Here is a 21,555-nt window from a genome sequence, read left to right on the forward strand (position 1 = left end):
CTTGCTTTGCACACCATGTTTATGTCACAGTCCAATGAACAATTTGTAACTCAACACATTTGAGTGAAAGAATGGGCTGTGTTGCCAACTCACATTTGGCCCTTCAGGGCAGCAGTACTTTTATGTGCTTCCAATGCTCCTTATTATCAGTGATATTTTTAGTGGGTGCTGAGATGAAATAGCCATGGGTATCCATTGGGCCTGTCTACCCCAACAGTCACATTTCGGCCTTGTTTTATTAAGATCCAAAATAGCGGTATGTTAATTCTGAAAGATTACATGCACTTTTGGTGGGAGTGTTGCAGATAACCATCTTTCACTTAGATTCCATATAGTGGGCGTAAAATTGAATGCTCACCCACTCTTTAAAGTTTGCACATGTGGGCTAGAGGCCTGAAAGTGATAGAGATTGCCATATTAACGTGTTTGGCACTTTGTGAAAGCGCTACATCAATAAAAATGTAATGTATTAAGTAGCTGTTTGGAAATGTTGTTTTTTTTCCCATGGAAAATTTGTGAGAGCCGTACAAGTGCATTAAGTTTGACCTGATGACGTTGAAAATGTTAGTGGAAGAGAATAGAAAAACACAAACTGAAAACCAAAAAAGAAATCTATCGTTCCAAAGATTTAGATGAAGCCTGCAGCCACATGAAAGACATTTCTGTTGTATGATTTCAAGTAAATTGGCTCGAGTTCTGGGCAGTTGGTATCTGCCCATCTTGCGTAACATTGTAATTCAAGATTGGGACAACACATCTGAAAACGTGTCCTGAGAAATTCCAGCACCAATTGTCACTGTGTACCTAAATGACCAAGATGCCAGCAAATGCGGTTTTGAAACAAATTTTCTGACCGGTGATAGGGCTTGACCCCTTCTTGTGACTGAGTTCAAGTCGGCTTTAAATAGTTCACAAGCTCCCAAATTGCATTTGAATAGAACATACGTCAACAAATGTTTACCTGAGCGGAAAAGTTTCCCCGCCGCCACTCATTTTGCCTGCATTACGTTGTCACCGCTTTACATGCGGAAATAGAACCACGCAACTAATGAACTAATGCGGGAATAGAACCACACAACTAATGAGCGAATTAACCTCATATCAGTATTTCCAGGACTTGGGGCATGATATTTTTGATTGTTCATGACTCAAATTCCCAAAGTTTGACCTTGGATTGTAAGAAAATCAAATAACAGATCATCATAGGCTCTACGCAAAACTTGGTTGAGGTACCTTTTGCGGCAACGACAGCCTCAAATCTTTGTGAATATGAAGCCACAGGCTTGACACACCTCTCTTTTGGCAGTTTTCCCAATTCCATATGATACCATCGCTCAACTTCCATCAAATTGGATAGGCATCGTCAGTGCACAGCACAGATTCAAGTGTGGACTCCCACAAGCCCACAAAAGGACATTTCAGTGATTTGTCCTGAAGCCACTCCTTCGACATATTGACTGAGTGCTTTGGTCTTATTTCAAAATTCTATTTTCTGCTGTTCTCAAACTTGCCCATCTTAAGACAATCAGATTTAAACATTGTCTGAATCCCTGGTTCAGTCCTCATTCATCTGAGCGTATCCATCAGAAACACAGACTGAGGCAAAAAACTAAGACCTCACAAGAAACCTATGGACCCAAGAAACGATACTCAGGCTGTAAGTCAGGCATAAACTGTTTACTTTAAACCAGGGGTGTAAAACTCAGGTCCTGGAGGGTCACTGTCCTGCATGTTTTCTAAGTCTCCCTGTTGCAAAACACCTGATTCAAATGATCAGATCATCAGCAAGCTCTGCGGAAGCCTGACATTGAACCTGTTCATGTCATGCCCTCCAGGATCAGAGTTTGACACCTCTGCTTTAAACAGTAGCAGTTCAGAAAATCATAAAATATTTTGGAACACCATCAAGGCCCAACATTACCTCCCCTCTGTTGTGAAATCCGTCACAAACCTACCTAAGATGGTTTGTGCCGTCAACAAACTTTATAAAGGCCGTGGGTGTGCCTATAATAATTCTATATCTCATGCTACAGATTCTCGAGTCGTCAAAGGATCTGCAACTCATTCATACCCTTCAAGACACCCCCTTTCTTCCTTCAGCCTTAACAAGACTCAGATGTACTGTCTGAGCTGCTTAACTTGGACACACACCTCGAGGCCTTAAGTGGATGTGCTGTGAACAACAGAATATTGTGCTGCTGTTTTTTGTGGCTCTGTCAAAGGAATTTGATTCCATTAATCAAGGAATTTTATTGCCATACAAACATTACCACATGATACAGCATGAAATAGGATAAGGTTTCAACGTGTAGGGATGAAAGAAGTGGGTGGTCTAATATCGGAGCTTCAGAGCACTGTTTGAATTCAACAATCTTGCAGCTTGCTGAACGTATTCCTCACCCTGGTGATACTGCTCTGGATGTGCCAGAGCCACCTGTGTAAGGACAGGAATGGAAAAGGGTGTATACAGGGTGGGTTGAGTCCTTGATTATGCAGAGCGCCCTCTGTTGATAAAGGTGTCTGTGGTTGTGAGGAGTTTCTTCTGAGTGGCATGTACTGTCCTTTGAGGAGCCTTCCTTTCCGCAGCCGCTGTGCCCCACCATGATGCTGTTATTGAGAACACTTTCCACCACACATCTGTAGAAGCTCCTCAGACACAGCTCCTCAGTCTGGCATGTCACAGCATTCGGTGAAAGTGGAGAAATTCTTCAGCAGACAGAACATATTTTGACTCCAGGATATGTCCTCTGAAAGGTGGATCCGAAGGTATTTGTATCTAGAGACCACATCCACTGCCACTCCTCCGATGTGTATGTGGGGGACAGAATGTCTGTTTTTCATGAAAGTCCACCACCATCTCCCAAGTGTTCTTCACATTGATACACGAGTTATCCATGCACCAGTCCACCGGATGTTCTACATTCTCTCTGTACTCGGACTGATCGTTTTTCATGATGCTTCCTATTACCACCGTGTTGCCCACAAACTTCACTGTATGACGGCTCAGGAATTTCAGTCATAGGTCAATAGTGTGAAAAAGAGGGGACTCAGCACACACCTCTATGGTCACTGTTGAGAGTGATGGAGGAGGAAACAGTGTTGTGGAATCTGACAGTCTGTGGTCTATTAATCTAGAAGTCTAGCACAGAGCTCCCCGGTGATGGACTGCACCCAAGAATGTTCAGCTTTCGCACCAAGTTGAAGCCAGAAGAGAAATCCTGGAATACCAGGTGACGTAAGAGTTCCTTCTTTCCAGGTGGATGAAGACTGTATGGACGACTGATTAGATGACATAATCAGTGGAGTGGTTCTTCCTGTGGATGTACTTGTGAGGGTCCACAATGATGTCAATGGAGTTTGAGATACATGCATTGATCAGCTTCTCAAAGCACTTTGTGACTATTGAAGTGAAAGTGACTGGCCAATCGTCATTCAGATGTGTTCCTGTGGAGGTCGCCTCACATCTGCAGCTGATGAGTCATCCGATGGTGGTGTGAGATGTAAGGTTGTTGTTGGGAGGGTACTCAAGTCAGATGAAGAACTGCTTGATGGCCTCTAGAAAGGGAAGGGATCTTTAGAGCATTGTAGTCTGTGACACACTTCATGCCTTTCCACATGCTTTGAAGCTCAATGGAGCTGAAATGGCTCTGGATATTCTAAGCATCGTGTTTAGCTCTCCTGATAAGTGATGATGCTTATGTGCCCCTAATGCCTCAGCCCCAGACTTCAGCAGTGCTCTTATATCTGCATTCAGCCAGTGGTTCTGAATTGGGTACATTGGTGGAAACGTGATCAAAACATTTTGATTTCAAGCACAGGGCAGATGAAGTGTGGTCCTTCAGGTCTATTTTTTTCCCCCTGTGTAGCTTCTTTTCTAAACGTTGGCAAGTTTGTGCATTGCATCACTGGACTACGGTATATCATATATCGTGACTGTGAGCTTGATCCATTTCCTCATTGGTTTATAGCCTGAGGCCATCAGTTTGGAGATTTTTGTGTCGTGAAGGTCCTGTAGTGTTTCGCTAACATGGGCATTAGCATGACTTTTAAAAGCAATGTAAATAAAGGTGACTCACAAGGTAAATAGTGTACCGGTAGTCAGCAACAGTCAAAGGTTGTATTTCCTCAGAGCTGTCTAGTCGTCAATTAACCTACCAGACATGTCTTTGGATTGTGGGAGGAAACCGGGGCACCAGAAGAAAAGCCCTCGCATACATTGGAACGACATGCAAACACCACATTCTGCTGTCTCCAGCTATGTCAGCATTGCAAATGTGAATCTGTTCGCAATCGCCTTGTCTGGATAAATAAGATTTAAGTTTAATATACCGGTATATATATTAATAACCCAGAGAGGGCATATGACACCCAATTTTCCCCACTTATGTCGAACCATGATCTCCACAAAGTACTTCAGTCTGGCTTCAGAACACAACACAGGACCGAGATGCCAGTCATCAGAATCACAAGTGACCTCCTCTTAAGTGCCAAGACACATCACTATACTCATTCTCATTGACCTACTGCTTTCAACACCTCGTCAAGGCAAAAGAAAACTCCCTAAGTCTGTCGCTATCTGGCAGCATATGAAAACCTACCACAGTAATAGGCATACTTGTCCTTGCATCCCTTGTAAAACAACATAATTCTTAAGTTATTATTATTAGCAGTAGTAGCAGAAGTAGGACTAGAAATTGCAGGAGTAGTATGAGTAGCAGTACAAATAGCATTGTTATTATATTTACAAATCACTTATGGTGTAGTGGTACATTCGCCTGACTTTGGTGCAGGCAGTGTGGCTTCAGTTCTCATTCAGTAATGGTATCAATTTTAGTGTGAATGGCCGTCCGACTCCATACATGCCGTGTAACTGACTGGCAACCAGCCCATGGTTGTAGAGGAGCGCCAGGCCAAGTCCTGGAGTTGTTGGAGCGGTGTATGTTCAAAGAGGCATGTTAGCAGAAGAATGGCTAGTGGTAGCACCCATCCAATAGCTGTCTTGACAGCGAGCGGCAGTTTGATTGGAAGACTCGAGTTGAGACCTTGCAGGCGAAGGTTCCCGCTGCTATTGACACCCCAGAAAGTAGGATGGAATTTAATTTATATATTGTTGACAAAATGACCGTCAAGAAATACTGTAACACGGTGGGGAAACAAACACTTAAAAGGAATGATGGCCAAGCCATGAAGCCAACACTGAACAATTGCAGTAAGCAGAACATAATGGCTATTAGCAACACAAGTTCTCACGTTTGAGTAGTTTTTTTTGTACTTTTGACATTCTGGAAATAATTTATTAGGTCAGTACAAATGTATAGTATTTGCACTGCAGACTAAAGCAATCAAAAGTTAGATGATGCATTTAGAATTATGAGTTTGGTTCACTGACTCTGAACACAGTAATTTTAACATAAGCCAGATTTGTGTGTTACTTTCTTTTATCTTCTCTCGTATGTCGCAAAAAACTTCTAAAATAGATTTCTTTGTAGAACATAGGAGTTGTTCAGTTGCACATGTATACAATGCAAACACACACACAAATGTACCAATACACTGTTGAGACACCTAGGCATTACTGTTTGATCTCCCAGTGCTTTCTGATGCTGTCATTTTAGTGCATGTCTGTGCAGAATTCACATGTAACTGATGTGAACTTAATCAAATGAGTTTGCTTGCAAGTGGCTCAAAGTGGTTTTGGCCTGCTTATTTATTACACACTTGTGTTTGGATGGAGGTAATAGGAAATAAAGAATACAAATTGATCAGCCACACCAGTTTGTGTGTACCTTCAGGTTGTTTTATATTTCTGCAGAATGGAAATACATTTTCAAGTCGATTCCACTTTCATGATTTTTGTGTTACTTAAGGTTCAAATTGGAACCATGTTTAATTAAGTTAATTTATTCAGCATCCAATTAAGTACACAGGAACATTTCAATTAGGCAGAATTCTCCCTGAGAGACCGGCTTCATTGCTGTCTGCGCTCCAACAACAAATTAATTTGACCTCATAAAATTAGGCAACACTAAAACTATTCAACTTGAAGATAGGTTGAATTTTATGCTGCAGTAGCTTTTATCCCATCATTTTGATTCAAAACATTGACTGCAGTGTGAGCCATTTGACCAGTGGGTGATTTACAGCAAAAAAACAACAACAACATATATATATATATATATATATATATATATATATATATATATATATATATATAGATGGATAGATGGATAGATGGATAGATGGATAGATAGATAGATAGATAGATATACTGTATACATCTATCTATCTATCTATCTATAGATAGATAGAGTGAAAAGATCCAATATCTGGAGAGTTCTATTCAGTCTGGTGAAAACAGTTCTATCACATAAAAACACACTGGTGACTGATGATTTAGGCTGTGCTAATGTATAAACCTAATTCCAATAAAGTTGCGACGATGTGTAAAACATAAACAGGTACCCACCTGTTCGCAGTTCCCTGTGTGATGTTCTAATCTATCTTTTTTGCAGCCTGTCCCAGCTATTTTGGAACAAGTTGCAGCCATAAAATTCAACATGAATGATTATTTGTTTAAGACAATAACGTGTAGCAGTTAGAACATTAAATATCTTGTATTTTTGGTGGATTCCATTAAATATAAGTTGAATATGATTTCATTGGATTCTGTTTTTATTTATTTTCAACAAACCATCCCCACTTCATTGGAATGGGGTTTGTAAAAAGTGATTACTTTTAATGCATAAAAGGACTTGTGAACAGTGACTTTGCTTCACTACTGTGCTATGCTGTACTGTTCTGGGTTCTGTAATGTGATTACAGCCTTATATTTCCTTGAGGAAGCACGGAAGAATTTTCAGCTCCATGGTGTCTTAAATTGTAGCCAACAATCGGAATTGGAGAGTACACTAACATAAATATAGAAAGCGTGTTGCAATATTCCAAGTAAGAGGGGTTCGATCTGGTTCAAAGCCAGCACGACAAACACAGTTCCTCTTAAATCTGAAGTTCAACTTCCAAAGGGCCCTTTTCTCCACTTTTTTTCCAACTGTCGCTTGAAAGTGGTGTGTTTCCACTCAGCCTCGCTGTCAAGGTGGTCTTACATTCACACTCCATGGCTCAGCAGGTGATCCAGTGATCCAACTATTTGTACACGTGGGATTAAAATGCAAGTTTTCCTCCATAGATGCGCTCTAAATATAGTGTTGATTTTTGCCGTCAGACTGACCTGCAGGCATGGATGAGATAACCACCAGGCCTATGTAATATGGAATGTTATGTGGTTTTATAATGCAAATGAATGGTTAGCTGGTAAAATGTTGAGCAGCCAGCGCAGAGTCCCAAACCCCCCAGGCTTACATAATATATATATATCTTTTTTTTTTTAGGAAAATCAAATATGTGAAGACAGTCTTATCACTTCCTCCATCTTCTTCCAAGTCATATAGAGATAAAACCAAGAAACACAAACAGTCTGAGCTAGGCCACAACCCTGAGAGAGAGAGAGTGTGTGAGACCACTGTGACTCACTGTTTGCGTGACTGTTTTCTTTTTGTGTGCTTGCATATGTACATGTACATTTGTATGAATCTGTGTATAGGTGCATTTGTATCTGTTTGTGTTGTTGTTACAGCGTGTTAATTTGACTTTGCAGTCAGATGACAGTGCCACTGTACAATATGACGCTCAAATGTGCCAAGTGTGGAGTTATCTCGTCGGCTGACGTATCCGCCACAGCTACCAGTAACGCCATGTTAGTTCCACCAATTATTTTTCCTTAACTCTTCTTGCTTCTATCTTCTCCTCAACCTTTCTTGTTCTCCCTCAAATGATTGATTCTGTTTTCCTTATCCGATTCTTTTTTTAATTTTTTTTTTGTCAAACTTAGCAGTGTATACACCCAATTCAGAATATGTATTTGCCCCTCCAACAGTACTGGAACAGTGGCCCAAAATATTTTCTTGTGCTGACAATTTGAAACATCTGGTTTGACATCAAAAGCTGAATATGAGACAAGAGATCAACATTGAGCTTTTATTAACTGGAATTTTGCTTGTAACAAAATAGATTTTTTTATGTGAGCCAAAAGAATGGAACAGACTTAAAATAGTTTAAAATAAAGCATATTTATATCATATTTTTGCTAGCAATAGCTGTGTCAGGGTTGTGAAAAAATTAAAACCACCACACTTGGCATTCTACGTTGGTGCAAGTTTTAAGTCCAGGCTTTTGTCTTTTGTTTGTGGAAGATGTTACTTCAGTACTGTACCGTCTTCTACAGTTCACCTCATGCTCTACAGCAGGGGTGTGCCAATTGTGTTGTTCGCGATCAACCAGTATCTCGCTAAGGGGGTGGAGGTCCATTGCATGACTTTCCCTCTATCACTGTGAGCCCTCTCAGTTTTATGCTATTGATATATCTGCAATGAATGAGAAAAAAAGTAGACTCCTTCCTTTTTTGCGTTGCGAAAATTGTGGGGCTAGGTTTGGGGGGGGGGCCGTGAGAGTCACAATTCTTGATAAATGTACATGATAAGAGTCATAACAACTCACATTATAATCACACTAATCATGGTGTTGGATCACATGTTAAAAATGGGTTAAGATGTTATAAATCTCTCTGTGTACCCCATTTCAGGTTTTCATAGACCCCTTTCTCGTTTTCATCTTGTTGACACCTCAAACTCGTATAAATGTAATTCCCCCAAACCCCCCCCCAAAAAAAGCTGAAATTAATAACTAGTTATTGTTTCTGCAATCAGTGTAGTACAGTGGTATCTTACATTACTTTTGCTCACATAAAAAACTAACATTGGTGAGGTCCAACAAATGGTGCAGTCTTTCAACTTGTCTATCCTATTCAGACAGAATGCCTTGAAGTAATATCTGAAATGATGAGCTCTTGTCTCATATTTATCGTTCGATGTTGAACTTAAATCTTTCATTGAATAATATTCATTATAAACAAAATAAAAATAAAAAGGTACTGGCCTAACTGTTAGATTTTTAATATATGTTTAAGGGGAATCAAGTCTGGATTTGAAAAATGATTTTATGTGTGTGTTTTATGGTGACAGACAAACACATTCATAATCTGGAAACAACAGATTTTTTTAAAAATTCAGCACAGGTTTAGCACAATTTAATCATGTGCAACCAATGTACATCAAATGAAATAAATCCAGAGGATCTTTTTTTAATTTGTGCGGGTGCGAGTGTGTGCATGTGTGGTTGTTGATATGTATTTTATTTTTAACTGCATGATCTGATATTGCTGTGTTGGAACAAAGGGCTGAAAGTCCCACTATGCCATACCTATCCCCATCTTATTTATCTATTTATAACAATTACAATGACAACTCTGTGCTTTGTGTATTTGTGTTTTTTAAAAAGTGCACATGTGTATATATATATATATATACCGGTATATATATATATATATATGTGTGTGTGTGTGTGTGTGTGTGTATATATATATATATATATATATATATATATATATATATATATATATATATATATATATATATATATATACAGGTATATATATAAAAGTAAGTAAGCAGCTTTTTCCCATATAACAATTTGGCACATCTTGATGTAGCTGATGCTTTGGGACCTGAATCAATTCACAACAGTGCATCATCAAGCCTTAATGGATTGAAATGTTCCTCACGTGACTGAACTCATTTGAATTTGAAGGTGCTTCCAAACTCGGTGCTTTATTTGTATATCTAACTAATATGGCTCATCAGCAATAAATCACAGGGCTGACACTTTCAAGATGGTAATTTACTCTCAGCATTGATACTGAGGTAAATTTTAAATACTGTGATTACTATCTAATGATATGCGATATTCAGTACATGCAGGTGTTCGACACTGGGAAACACTACAGAGAGAAAAAAAATACCCACAAATATGGGGAAAGCATACAAACACAAAGGCTAAAATTAATGTTGTTGCTCATTTCACCTGCTCTCAAAATAATTTCTCAGGCCTACATCGAGTTGTCATTGAATCGTGATTAGAATGATGAAGCACTTTTTGGTTCGGTTGGCTTCATCCAAATTCCAAATGAGGTCAAGTAATACAAATAATTCAACAAAGCACTTTTGGGCAAAACTGTTCCTTGTCATCATAAGATTTCAGACATTTTTTTTAGTAAATAGTAAAACAGTAAGACTTTAGTCAGAGGTTCAGTCATCGAGCACGAAAGAAATGATCCAAATTGTTACTAATTGGTTGAGTCGTCATCCAGCATGTTTTAGGCTTTGAGCGGTGCAAGGCACAGTAAAAACTGGAGTTCAAATGTGTAATAGTAATGCAATGACCACTGATTTACTCATAAGACAGGTCAACCCAATATAAGACTGCATGTATTTAAGATGTAAAGTAGCATGAATAAATACTTCTGCAACACCCATTAATCTTCGATCAGATACTCGACATTTAAGGTGACATTGCAAGTGGTAGTGATAGTGGTTTCAAGACTTCAATCGAGTAAACCACTTGGTACTGTTGTTTTCTTCTTCTTCTAAATAGCTGGTTATCCATTCCAAGCGTACATATATCCAGATATGATGATATGATCATATTAACGTTATTTAGAAAGTTTTAAAGTAAAAAGAAAGTCAACAAATATGAATGTTTGTGAAAAAAAATCAATTTAGGACACCTCTTTAGACTATGCCTCTGTCCTGCTTGTCCTTCTCTGCTCAGTATTTTCTGTTCTTCTTTACATTCTGTACCAGCCTGATTATACCCGTTTCCCCTCACTATTCACCGTTGTTCTTCCTTCTCATCCCTTTAAAACTACAGTGCCTGTATATCTTCTACAGTTTGTCTTAGCATTCTGGAACATACATGCATGGGATATATGTAAATACCAACACATGTATTGGAGTATCGGATGTATGGTTTGCCTGTGGTGGTTGTAGTCCAGAGAATGTGTTGTGATGCAGTCATGCACTGTTGAAATGGAAGGCTCTAATCATTTATTATATTAACTATATCTTTTTTAAACAAATTAAATGTTCAGGGGAGCTTTGATATATGCATTTTTAATTTTCAATCATGGGAATTAACTGTGTTTTGAACATGAAGCAAGCTTTTGGAAAACGGTAGATCAAATCATCTGCTTTCTGGATAATATTGATGAAAGTACTGTCAGTGACTGCTCTCCTGCTTCCATTCTGCAGGGCCTCACTGTGGAGCTCCTGCGTGGTTTTGCCCCTTCTGGCTCTTACATGGATGTCAGCTGTACTTGCCATCACTGACCGGCGCTCTGCACTATTCCAGATTCTATTTGCTGTCTTTGATTCTATGGAAGGCTTTGTCATTGTAATGGTGCATTGCATCCTGCGAAGAGAGGTATTTTGACATCATCATGGCAACAACAAAGAAGTTTCACCGTCCTATTTTTGTTGTTGTTTTTTTTCTCAAAACAATTGTGACTGTATTGCTCTTTTAATGGTTCGGGTTCATTGCATTCTCCTACTTTGTTGTTAGTCATAGGAGAATAATTTCTAAAGGTTTTGCACTCATTCCTTCACCACTCTCTTGCTCCCAAATGTCTCATTAGCATTTCGGAGCCATGGGGTGCCCTTTGTCAGGTGCTAAAAAATGTTTAGGTCCACCCCCAGCTACCAGACAGCCTATTCAGAAATATGTATTCAGAAGCACACAACTCAAGCCCAGTCACTCCTGATTCTTTGTCATTTAGGTTTGCATACAGCATCATCATTAGATGAATGACAAATTATAAAACTGCTTCTAATATATATATATATATACATCCAGCACACAGAGGTGATTCAGAGATGTATTTATTTTCTAGATTAAAATAAAATGGTATTTTAACAAAAATCTGCTATACTGATTATGATCCGCCAATGGGAAACTCATGTCACTTTAATAGGATTAGCCCCCCTGCTTCGTTATCGTATTTAGGGTCATGGGTGAGCTGCTGTAGCCTATCCCAGCTCACTCGAGGAGAGAGGCGGGGTACTCCCTGTGCTGGGCAGCAGTCAGTCACAGGCTCATGCTGGCAGATAGTATTTCACAGTCACATTAATACATGGGCAATTTAGTTTTCCAATGAAAATGGTAGCAAAAGCATAAATATTTTTGGGAGGAAGCCAGAGAACACATGCAAGCTCAACGAAGGCTGATATACAAACTCGGAGAAAGTGCCAACCACATTCTCTATTGTGCCACCAGAGTAGTTACCATATTTTATCGAACCATATGGCACACTTAAAATCCTTTACATTTCACAAAGGTCAACTGCGCTTTGTGATGCGGTGCACCCTGTGAATGTTGTCTTTTCAGTTGATCGTCTTCAAATTCCTTCCTATTACATTTGCGTTGTCATTCTCATCTGCATTCCAATATTATCATGTGCGATAATATCAATGTGGTCTGTGGGATCAAGAGATAAAGTTATATTCCTTTCTATTTACTTTCACATTCTTGTTAGCGTTCTCGTTTTCCTTCGCATATAAATGCTAACAGGTATCCGTTTTTCTCATACTGGAGCTGGAACTACTTCCTGCTTTTGTGCTTAAAAATCATGGAAAATGCCGTCCTAATAACCTAATGTTGTGGTTGCCGGACAGACGTAAACTGAGCTCTTCTGGCAGACTATTTCCAAATTTACAATGTGGGACTGAACCGGCGCAAGGTAAATGACACAGCTCGCTTACAATAGCTGGTGGCTTGTTTACAGCTGTTAAACTGTCAACCAAGAGAGCATTTAGCATTAGCCAAAGTGATCACACATCTTAAGTATGGTCTAAAGCAGAGGTGGGCAAACTACGGCCCGTTGGTCTTTTTAATCCGGCCCGCCGAAGGTTGGTCCACAATTAAGGTTCGATGTGAATGATTGCATTCATTTCAATTGGACTTTAATGACGGGCATTTCACTGCCAGGTGGCGCATTGACTTGAATTTGCAGAACACAGGAGGGAGGGGGGGATCTTTTCGACCTCCTCGGACCTCTGTTTCGCTCTACTTCTACTGGTCTGATCACAACCCATCTGCAGCAATGCACAGGCTAAAATAGGTAATGAACAACACTGTTGTCATTTAAAAAAGTATATTAATACAGTACTTTCATGCTTTTGTTCTGTTGATGTTTGATATGGACTGTCAACAAATGCAGTTGTTTTTAAATGTACCATAGCTCGTGCTGACCTGGCCCTTCTGTCAAATTTTAAGTCAATGCGGCCCCCGAGCCAAAATGTTTGCCCACACCACTCTAAACCTAGCCTAATAGTTCTAAATCTATCAAATAAACAAATGGTACAATTAGAATAAACTATTTAACATACAATGCTTCATAAAAACAATGGTCATTACAATTTGTTTTCTCATGACTGAATTTTGTTTTAATTGGACACGTTCATTGATATTGCGGATAATAATATGATGCGCCAAAATGTCCGTTAAATACTGTTTTTCGATTTCAGAATGTAAAAGGCCAATATAAAATATCAAATAGGACACATCACCTTGATTGCTCTTTATGGTTAAAACAGCCAGCCATTGAAGTTGGGCTCATCCTGAATTTAGTAAGGGTTGACCATCATTTACATCAAACACCAGAAATAAGGCCAGGAGCTTTATTGTGTTAAAACAGGTTCAGGAAGCAGTAAAGTGCCGCGTGGGAGACCGCCAGGAAGATGGTAATGGGGATTCTGGTGGATCTTTCCAGAATGGACATGCTCAGCTTGTGGTATGGATTTTTTTCTGTAAGCTTTTTTCAAAATGTAACAAAAGAAATTATGACCACACTCAATATATAATTGTTATTGATGCGATTCATTGCCACTTCACAATCATTTAACTATTTATCTGTCGGCATGCTTTCCTGCCTGCCTGCCAGCTTGTTTGTCTACAGTTTCTCTGGTTGATCCATAATGGATATTTAAAAAAATAAAAAACATGCCTCTTTATATTCCATTTTTTTAGTTTGGACACGCCTACCACCATTTGAAATCTTCTGATTAACGCTGAATGAAGTTCAGGTGTTCTAATAGGCTTTTCTTGACGATGTTATAACATCTTCCGGCACAAGCCATGATCTACAGAGATGTTCCACAGCATCAGAAGTATCTAATTTAAAGTGTCAGTCAGGAAAAGGGAACAAAAGGATTGCCAGTACATGAAATGCTGTACACCCTGGAACGTAGCAAAGACAATAATCAAAAAGCGTTGTAAATATATTACGACATTAACATGACCGAGAACTGGACGTCCCTCCAATAATGATGAAAAGACGAGACGACAACTGGACATTGAGGCTGCCTACAGGGCGACAGCAACATTAAAGGAGTCTGGCAAGAACATGTCTAATACATTTTGAAAACAATCTCTTGTGTGTTATGGAGCTGGGTAGCAAGATGCCTTATTTTACAGCCCAAAAAAAAGTTTAAAAACACACTTGAACTCCCCGAAATGTATGTTTGGCACATAAACAACACTGCTCATCATGGGGGGAAAAACACCACACCTACAGTGAAGCATTGGCAGCTTTGGGGCTGTGTTTTTCTTGGATTTTAGTCATAGTGTGGGGTATATTGGATAGCTTCAAATAAAACTCAGTGTAAGCACATACATTTCAGGCTTCTTCTTTTAGAAAGGAAAAAAAGGTCATGAAAAGCCTCCTAGAACAGTGTAATTATTTGGCGTTAATCAGAGGCACTTCAAATAACTCCCATTTCACATGAGTTTGAATGTGATAAAAGGTGTCTATCTCATTTGTTTATATTTACTTCCCTTTTCAAATACATTGGAAATTTTTTTTTTATTGAGTTGGACTGGATATAGGTCACATTGATAGAAAGTTTTTTTTGATGATTTTTATACAGTAGGTATCACTTTTTATATCACAAAAACCTGACATTTGAACAGGGATGTACAGACTTTTCATGTCATTTGTATCAGCTCATATGCGTAATTTCTCGTTATTTGTAATTAATTATTTTTCTTTTTACATTTTGTTACCAGACTGACTTTGAGAAGGATGTTGATATGGCTTGCAGATCAGGTAAATGGGCCTTGTACATTCATTTTTGCCCTTTTGAATCATTTTGAAAGATTTTCTCAACTGGATCATTTTCACACTTTTAAATCCTTTTGAAAATATTTGTGAACAGACAAGGGGTGGGTTCACAAATAGTACAAACACATTTTCAGGGCATACCTCCTGGCCATTATACAAATATTAAACCAGTGGCACTGAAACCAAAATAATTAGGGATGTCCCGGAACTGTGGTGCGACCATTGCTTTCAGCTCATCCGTAGTGGTGCAAAAAGATCATATTTGTGAAATTTTATAGGTCACAAAGTAACCAAATAATCACAACCTATTCATATCTTGACAAAAGGAGCAGTAATAGCTTAATTTTACATTACACATTTTGTGAATTTTTGTGGGGATAATAGTCAGAGTGCAAGCGGAGCCTCACACACGCACAGAGGCAAGTCTGCGTGTTTACAATTGTCTCCCTTTACGCTAAATCATTAGGCAGTTGGAAAAACAATGGCTTGCAAACTATGCAAAAACACTCTGGGTAAGCCAAAAGATACTTCTGAAATAACCTAAGTCTTCCATGCCTGTTACAGAGCTGCCCCACTGAACGGCAAAAGAGTTGAGAGCGCAACAGGCAGGATAGCAATTGTGACACGTCCAAATGACGTGACTTTAAATAGAAGTCGAACTTTGAAATCATCCTCTTGCTAGCTCGTTCCATGCTCTTAAGCCAATTTTCCATATTTTCCTGCCGTGGCCTCCATTGCAGCTATTCAAAATAATAATAGTCATTGGAAGATGTGTTGGCATCGCAAATTACAGCCCATCAAATGCATATAAGCTTTCACACTCAATTTTCCGGTTTAAGCGAGATTGACACCGCCGTTCACCGCCAAGACATAAAAATTACAGCCCCACCAAGCCGCCAACCCCAAGGTGGGGACCACGACTGTCAGGCTGGGGGTTCGGCTGCGGCTAGATGATCTCTTCATCATGGTCAATACCAGTGGATGTTTCCGTTGGGTACGTTTCACCCTCCTTTTGGAGACCTGGCGACTTTGACCTTGGCGACTTCTCATTCAAAGGAATGACCCAGGCAAGCGGTGAATGCTGCTAGCTAAAATCTGTACCACCAGCTTCACTATTTCATCCATTGTTACATAAGAATTACCGTATTTTCACGACTATTAGGCGCCATTAAAAGTCTTAAATTTTCTCCAAAATGGACAGGACGCCTTATGGTGCGGAGCGTCCTTTGTATGCGCTGAGTTCCAAAATCTGACTGACAGCCGACACGCTGTTTATATAGAGAAAAGGCGGAAGTGACTGTGGCCAGGCATGCGGGAAAGAAGTCGGCCAATCAGGGAAGGGTGGGCGTGCATATATACATATATGGAGAGGGGGGGGGGGGGGGGAGAGAGAGAGAGAGAGAGAGAGAGAGAGAGAGAGAGAGAGAGAGAGAGAGAGAGAGAGAGAGAGAGAGAGAGAGAGAGAGAGAGAGAGAGAGAGAGAGAGAGAGAGAGAGAGGACAGGCAAGCCAATGGGTGAAGGGTGGGCGTGTAAGTGGACGCTAAAGGGATGCCGCAAGCAGGTACCAACACCTGTATAGAGTGCGGCAGCTGTAACAAAGCGCTTAACAAAACAGTTAACATAAAGTAAAATAATAAACACAACACATAACAAAACACGGACAGTCGTGCAGTCTGAACCACTTTTCCATCCCACGCTTTGTTGTTTGAAGCAGTTTGAGATGAAAGAGGAGAGAATCAAAGTGTCCTTTAACCAGTGGATCAGAGACGTCATGCTCAAAATGTGCACACGTCGGCTACAAGCTAAGTTTCAAAGTCAACAAGAAGCTGTAGCATCAATTGACAAAAAAAGAGATTGGTTCACTTCTCCTGTCCCATGGAAATCCATTTCAATTCCAAGCGGTGACTCACGGTTCCAAATACGTTGCGAACGGCATGGGAACAATAGATGATCGATGGCAAACACAACTTTACAAAGAGTGAGAGGCAGCGCTGGGCGAGTTACGCCACAATACGCAACAACGAGAGGGAACGCGGCGTTTTTGATGGATTACGGTACTTCCACAATTGTTCAATTCTTTCTACACACACACGCGCTGCCACCATGTTTCGCTCTGTTCTTTACTTTCAAATGTGGGAAAGCTTCACACGAGAGAAATGTTGACTTTGCTGTTGCTGCTCCTTCTTTACGCTCGGCAATGCGTAGCAACTCACACTAGCATGTTATGCGTTCAATGACAACTGGGATGTGCAGTCCTCTGCTTCTGATACAGAGGATGAGGACTTTGATGGATATCTGGGTGATGATTGATCGAAAAACGTGAGAACATTGTACGATGGCTAAATAAAATACACCCGAACTCGGTTCTGCTTTCGTTGCCTTTTTAAAAACGTGTTTTTAATAAATAATAAATAATAATAATAATAATAATAAAATAATGCAAAAAACACTCCAAATTGTAGTTAACAAACTCTACGACTTTATGCAAGCTCTGCTCTGACCACAACCCTATCGAAAATAATAATTTCCAATTCCTCGGCACATCCGGCAACAATATTCCGCAGCCAATTGTTGCAGATTTTTCTTTTCTTCTACTGTCTTACATTTTCAATCTACCACGAGTGATTTTTCTCAACCTTGTCCATCTTTGTCTAACATAGCCAAAATCTACAGTGCAGAACAGATGTAATAGTTGTTGGACAATTTGTGTTCAAGATAAATACACAAAGTGCATACTGTATGTGATGCAATATGTATTCCACATCCTCATTTGCTATTAAAATTATGAGTGTTTTTTTTTGTTTGTTTTTGACTAATTAACATCAGAGTGAATAGCTTTTGTCCAGAGCGCACATGATGAGAACAGTTTGAATGGAGTCATGAGTTCGGACTCTGGAATAAATTATTTTGATTATAATTGATCTCAAAGCTAACCATCTCAAAAGGCGACGAGCATCACGGGATGGATTGTGTCAAACATTAATGTACCTTGAATGACTATTTCTTTTCGCATCTTTCTTGTCTGCTCACCTAGGCAATATGAAGCACTCCTCCCTCCAGGGAGAGGAAAAGCCCACTTCTGGGGCTGTAACCCTTCAAAGGGGATCTAACTTCAATACAATGCCAGCCAGTATGGCCAAGGTCCATCTCCAGAACATGGCAGATTATACCAGCCACACACTGACTCTACGCAGAGAGAAATGTACTACTAAAGGAATCAGCACTGAGTTGCCAGGTGCCAAATCCATTTACATATGTGACAGTGAGCTCTTTAAGCAGCTAGATGGTGACCTTCCACAAAGGAATGGCGAAGGAAGCAGTTGTGAGGGCACTGGCAAAGCCCCAGGGCTAGTCCTATTACCAACCAACAACACAGCTACCCTCAGGCCAGCCAAGGGCAAAGAAGAGCATCCAACCAAGTACAACATTAGTGTTGAGCAGCTGCCTCAGACAAGGCACATCCACCTGGCTAACCCTGTCAGTGGTGAGCCAGTGCTTGGATTCGGACTGAAGAGCTTGCCTGCTGACCAGGTCAGTGTGTCATGTTCAGAGAGAGACTCACCTGCGCACAACCTTCAAAACCTGCCAAGAGACTCTCAAGTGGACAGCAGCACCTGTAATGGAGCAGAATCTGGAAACTCTGTTGTGATGACAAAGAGTGAAACTGTTTCTACACTATCTACAAGCTCCCTGGAGGTGAGTAGCCATACTGCCATCTTGACCAAGCAATACACTGAAAAGACACAGCCTCAAAGTTGTCGCGTATTCATTCATTCATCTTCCGAACCGCTTGATCCTCACTAGGGTCGCGGGGGTGCTGGAGCCTATCCCAGCCGTCTCCGGGCAGTAGGCGGGGGACACCCTGAATCGGTTGCCAGCGAATCGCAGGGCACACAGAGACGAACAACCATCCACGCTCACACTCACACCTAGGGACAATTTAGAGTGTTCAATCAGCCTGCCACGCATGTTTTTGGAATGTGGGAGGAAACCGGAGAAAACCCACGCAGACCCGGGGAGAACATGCAAACTGCACACAGGGAGGCCGGAGCTGGAATCGAACCCGGCACCTCCGCACTGTGAAGCCGACGTGCTAACCACTGGACTACCGGGCCGCCCTTGTAGCGTATTGTTTTGCATATTTTTAGCCCTTTATTGGGGAAAAGAATATCTCAAAATTGCAGCTAATTCGAAAAAGCCAAAATAATTTTCGGATTTAGCGACATCAAAATACCCTAAAACCGTTGAAACTTATTTTGGAACCAAAATATTTGTTGAACACTGTTATCAGAGAGAATAATATAAATGAATAACGATTCAAAACATACCAATAACGTGTAAATGCTTTTAAACCCAGGTTAAAGATATGCTTTTCTCATCTACTAGTAATCGCTTCGCAGCCGAGTGTGAAACGGTTGGGATGACAGACATCAGAACGCACAAATCTGAGACCATAGTCCTCAGTCATAAAAGAGTGGTTGGCCTTCTCCAGGTCAGGGATGAGATCCTGCCCCAAGTGGACAAATTATCTTGAAGTATCTTGAGGTCTTGTTCATGAGTGAGGGAAGGATAGAGCCACAGGCAGACCGGTACAGCGTCGACTGTGATGCTCTCTATGGGTCTGTCGTGGAATAAAGAAGGAGGAGAGCCGAAAGGCAAATCCCTCAATTTACCAATCGATCTACATTCCTACTCTTACTTATGGACACAAGTGGAGGGTTGTACTGAAAAAAAGGAGATTCTGAATACAAGCGGCCAAAATGAGTTTCCTTTGCAGCGTGTCCTTGGAGATGGGGTGACAAACTCAGTCATCTCGGGGGTACTCAGAGTGGAACCGCTGCTTCTCCACGTTGAGAGGAGCCAGATGAGGTGGTTTGGGCATCTGATTAGGATGCCTCCTACACGCCTCTTTTGTGAGGTGTTCTGGGCATGTCCCACTGACAGAAGGCCATGGGAACGATCCAGGACAAGCTGGAGAAACTGACTGGGAACTGACTGGGAACCTGGGAATGCCTTCAGATCCCGGATGTGTATGTGTGTGTGTGTGTGTGTGTGTATGTATGTATGTATATATATATATATATATATATATATATATATATATGTATATATGTGTGTGTATATATATATATATATATAATATATATATATATATACTTTTTTTCCAAGATGGCCCCGAGTAGGCAGCCTTCGGCAAGTGCTCTTCCAGGGCGTTGCTTTTTTGTTCTTTTTTTGGTGTTTTTGTCTTTTGTTTTGTCACATGTTGTTTATTGTTTCATAGTGTGGACCTGATATGGACTGTTTTCAACGTTTTTTGGCCACGCCATTCGTCAAAGGAAAAGTATCTGTGCTTGGTGGTTGCGCCTTCTCGGCAGCACGCCTGTACCAGTACAGATTTTGATTGGGAGGAATGTCGGCGCCATTGACTGTCGGTGCTGGACAGACCTGGGGCGCTTGTGTTTTTTGCGCCTGTAATGGGCAGCATTTTTCACAACCCCGTTTTGTTCAGTGGATATGCCGGCGCTGTTGGACAGTCGGCGTTGGTGCGGTTGGATAGATGGCTGCTGAAGTTGAGGATGAGGAGAGAAGTGCGTATATATATATACTGTATATATATATATATATATATATATATATATATACTGTATATACACACACACGCAAACACACTGTATATTTATAAAAATGATTTTAACATTGAATTGTTTGTTAAATCAGAATGACATGAAAAAAACTGACTTAATGAATAAATACAGTGTCGAACACCAGTCTGTTCCCAGTTAACTTGAAACCTAGTAGAATAATACTTCAAACAGCCATATTTATTGATAACATATTTATAAATAAAATTGACTATAAAATGGAAGGTGATCTTTTTACCAACATAAGTGACCATCTCCCTGTCTTTGCATTTTTTTTCATAATGATTTTGATTAAAAAAACAAATAAAACAAAGTTAACAACTCAAATATCAGAAATAAGGCAAAGAACACTATGTTCCTTTGCTGCTTTAAAGTTAGACCTAGAAAATCCAAACTGGTCTGAGGTTTATTCAAACGATGACCCAAATATGATGCAGTTCAGTCCACTATAATCTTTTTATATGCGAAACATTTTCCATTAACTAAAGTCACCAGGTAGTGTAGTAAGTAAGACGTGGTATAGAGAATGCATGTAAAAAGAAAAAACATTTAAAGTAAAACATTTATAAAATTGAGAACTAGAGGCGCTGAAAGAAAGTAGACCTATAAATAAATTTTTAAATATTATAAGAATAAGTAAGAGAGATCGTTATCATGCATTATTAGAGCAGAACAAAAGCAACACCCAAGAATGGAAAATACAAAATGTAATCAAAAATAGCTCTAAAAGAGTAGACAATCCAGAATAATTTATAAAAGACACAAATACTATTGTTGATAAAACTGCAGAAGTAGCGTATTTTTTCAATATCGGTTGGAAACTAGCAAAAGAAATTCCTGAGCCA

General features: G+C 40.0%; 1 protein-coding gene across 9 annotated transcripts in view; it reads left to right on the forward strand.

Annotated features, from left to right (window-relative positions):
* adgrb1a (adhesion G protein-coupled receptor B1a) overlaps nucleotides 1–21,555 on the forward strand; it is a 132,329-nt gene that overhangs the window by 100,975 nt on the left and 9,799 nt on the right. For 7 of the 9 annotated variants that reach the window (XM_052066404.1, XM_052066402.1, XM_052066409.1 and 4 more), the window contains 5 exons: nucleotides 7,655–7,753; nucleotides 11,202–11,373; nucleotides 13,643–13,738; nucleotides 15,013–15,052; nucleotides 18,103–18,764. In XM_052066404.1, the coding sequence (XP_051922364.1) occupies nucleotides 7,655–7,753; nucleotides 11,202–11,373; nucleotides 13,643–13,738; nucleotides 15,013–15,052; nucleotides 18,103–18,764 (1,069 nt within the window). The remainder of the gene's footprint in view (nucleotides 1–7,654; nucleotides 7,754–11,201; nucleotides 11,374–13,642; nucleotides 13,739–15,012; nucleotides 15,053–18,102; nucleotides 18,765–21,555) is intronic. The other 2 variants (XM_052066407.1, XM_052066408.1) reach the window with 1 other exon arrangement.

This window comes from Hippocampus zosterae, chromosome 5, assembly GCF_025434085.1.
Source record: "Hippocampus zosterae strain Florida chromosome 5, ASM2543408v3, whole genome shotgun sequence".
NCBI classification, from domain to species: domain Eukaryota; kingdom Metazoa; phylum Chordata; class Actinopteri; order Syngnathiformes; family Syngnathidae; genus Hippocampus; species Hippocampus zosterae.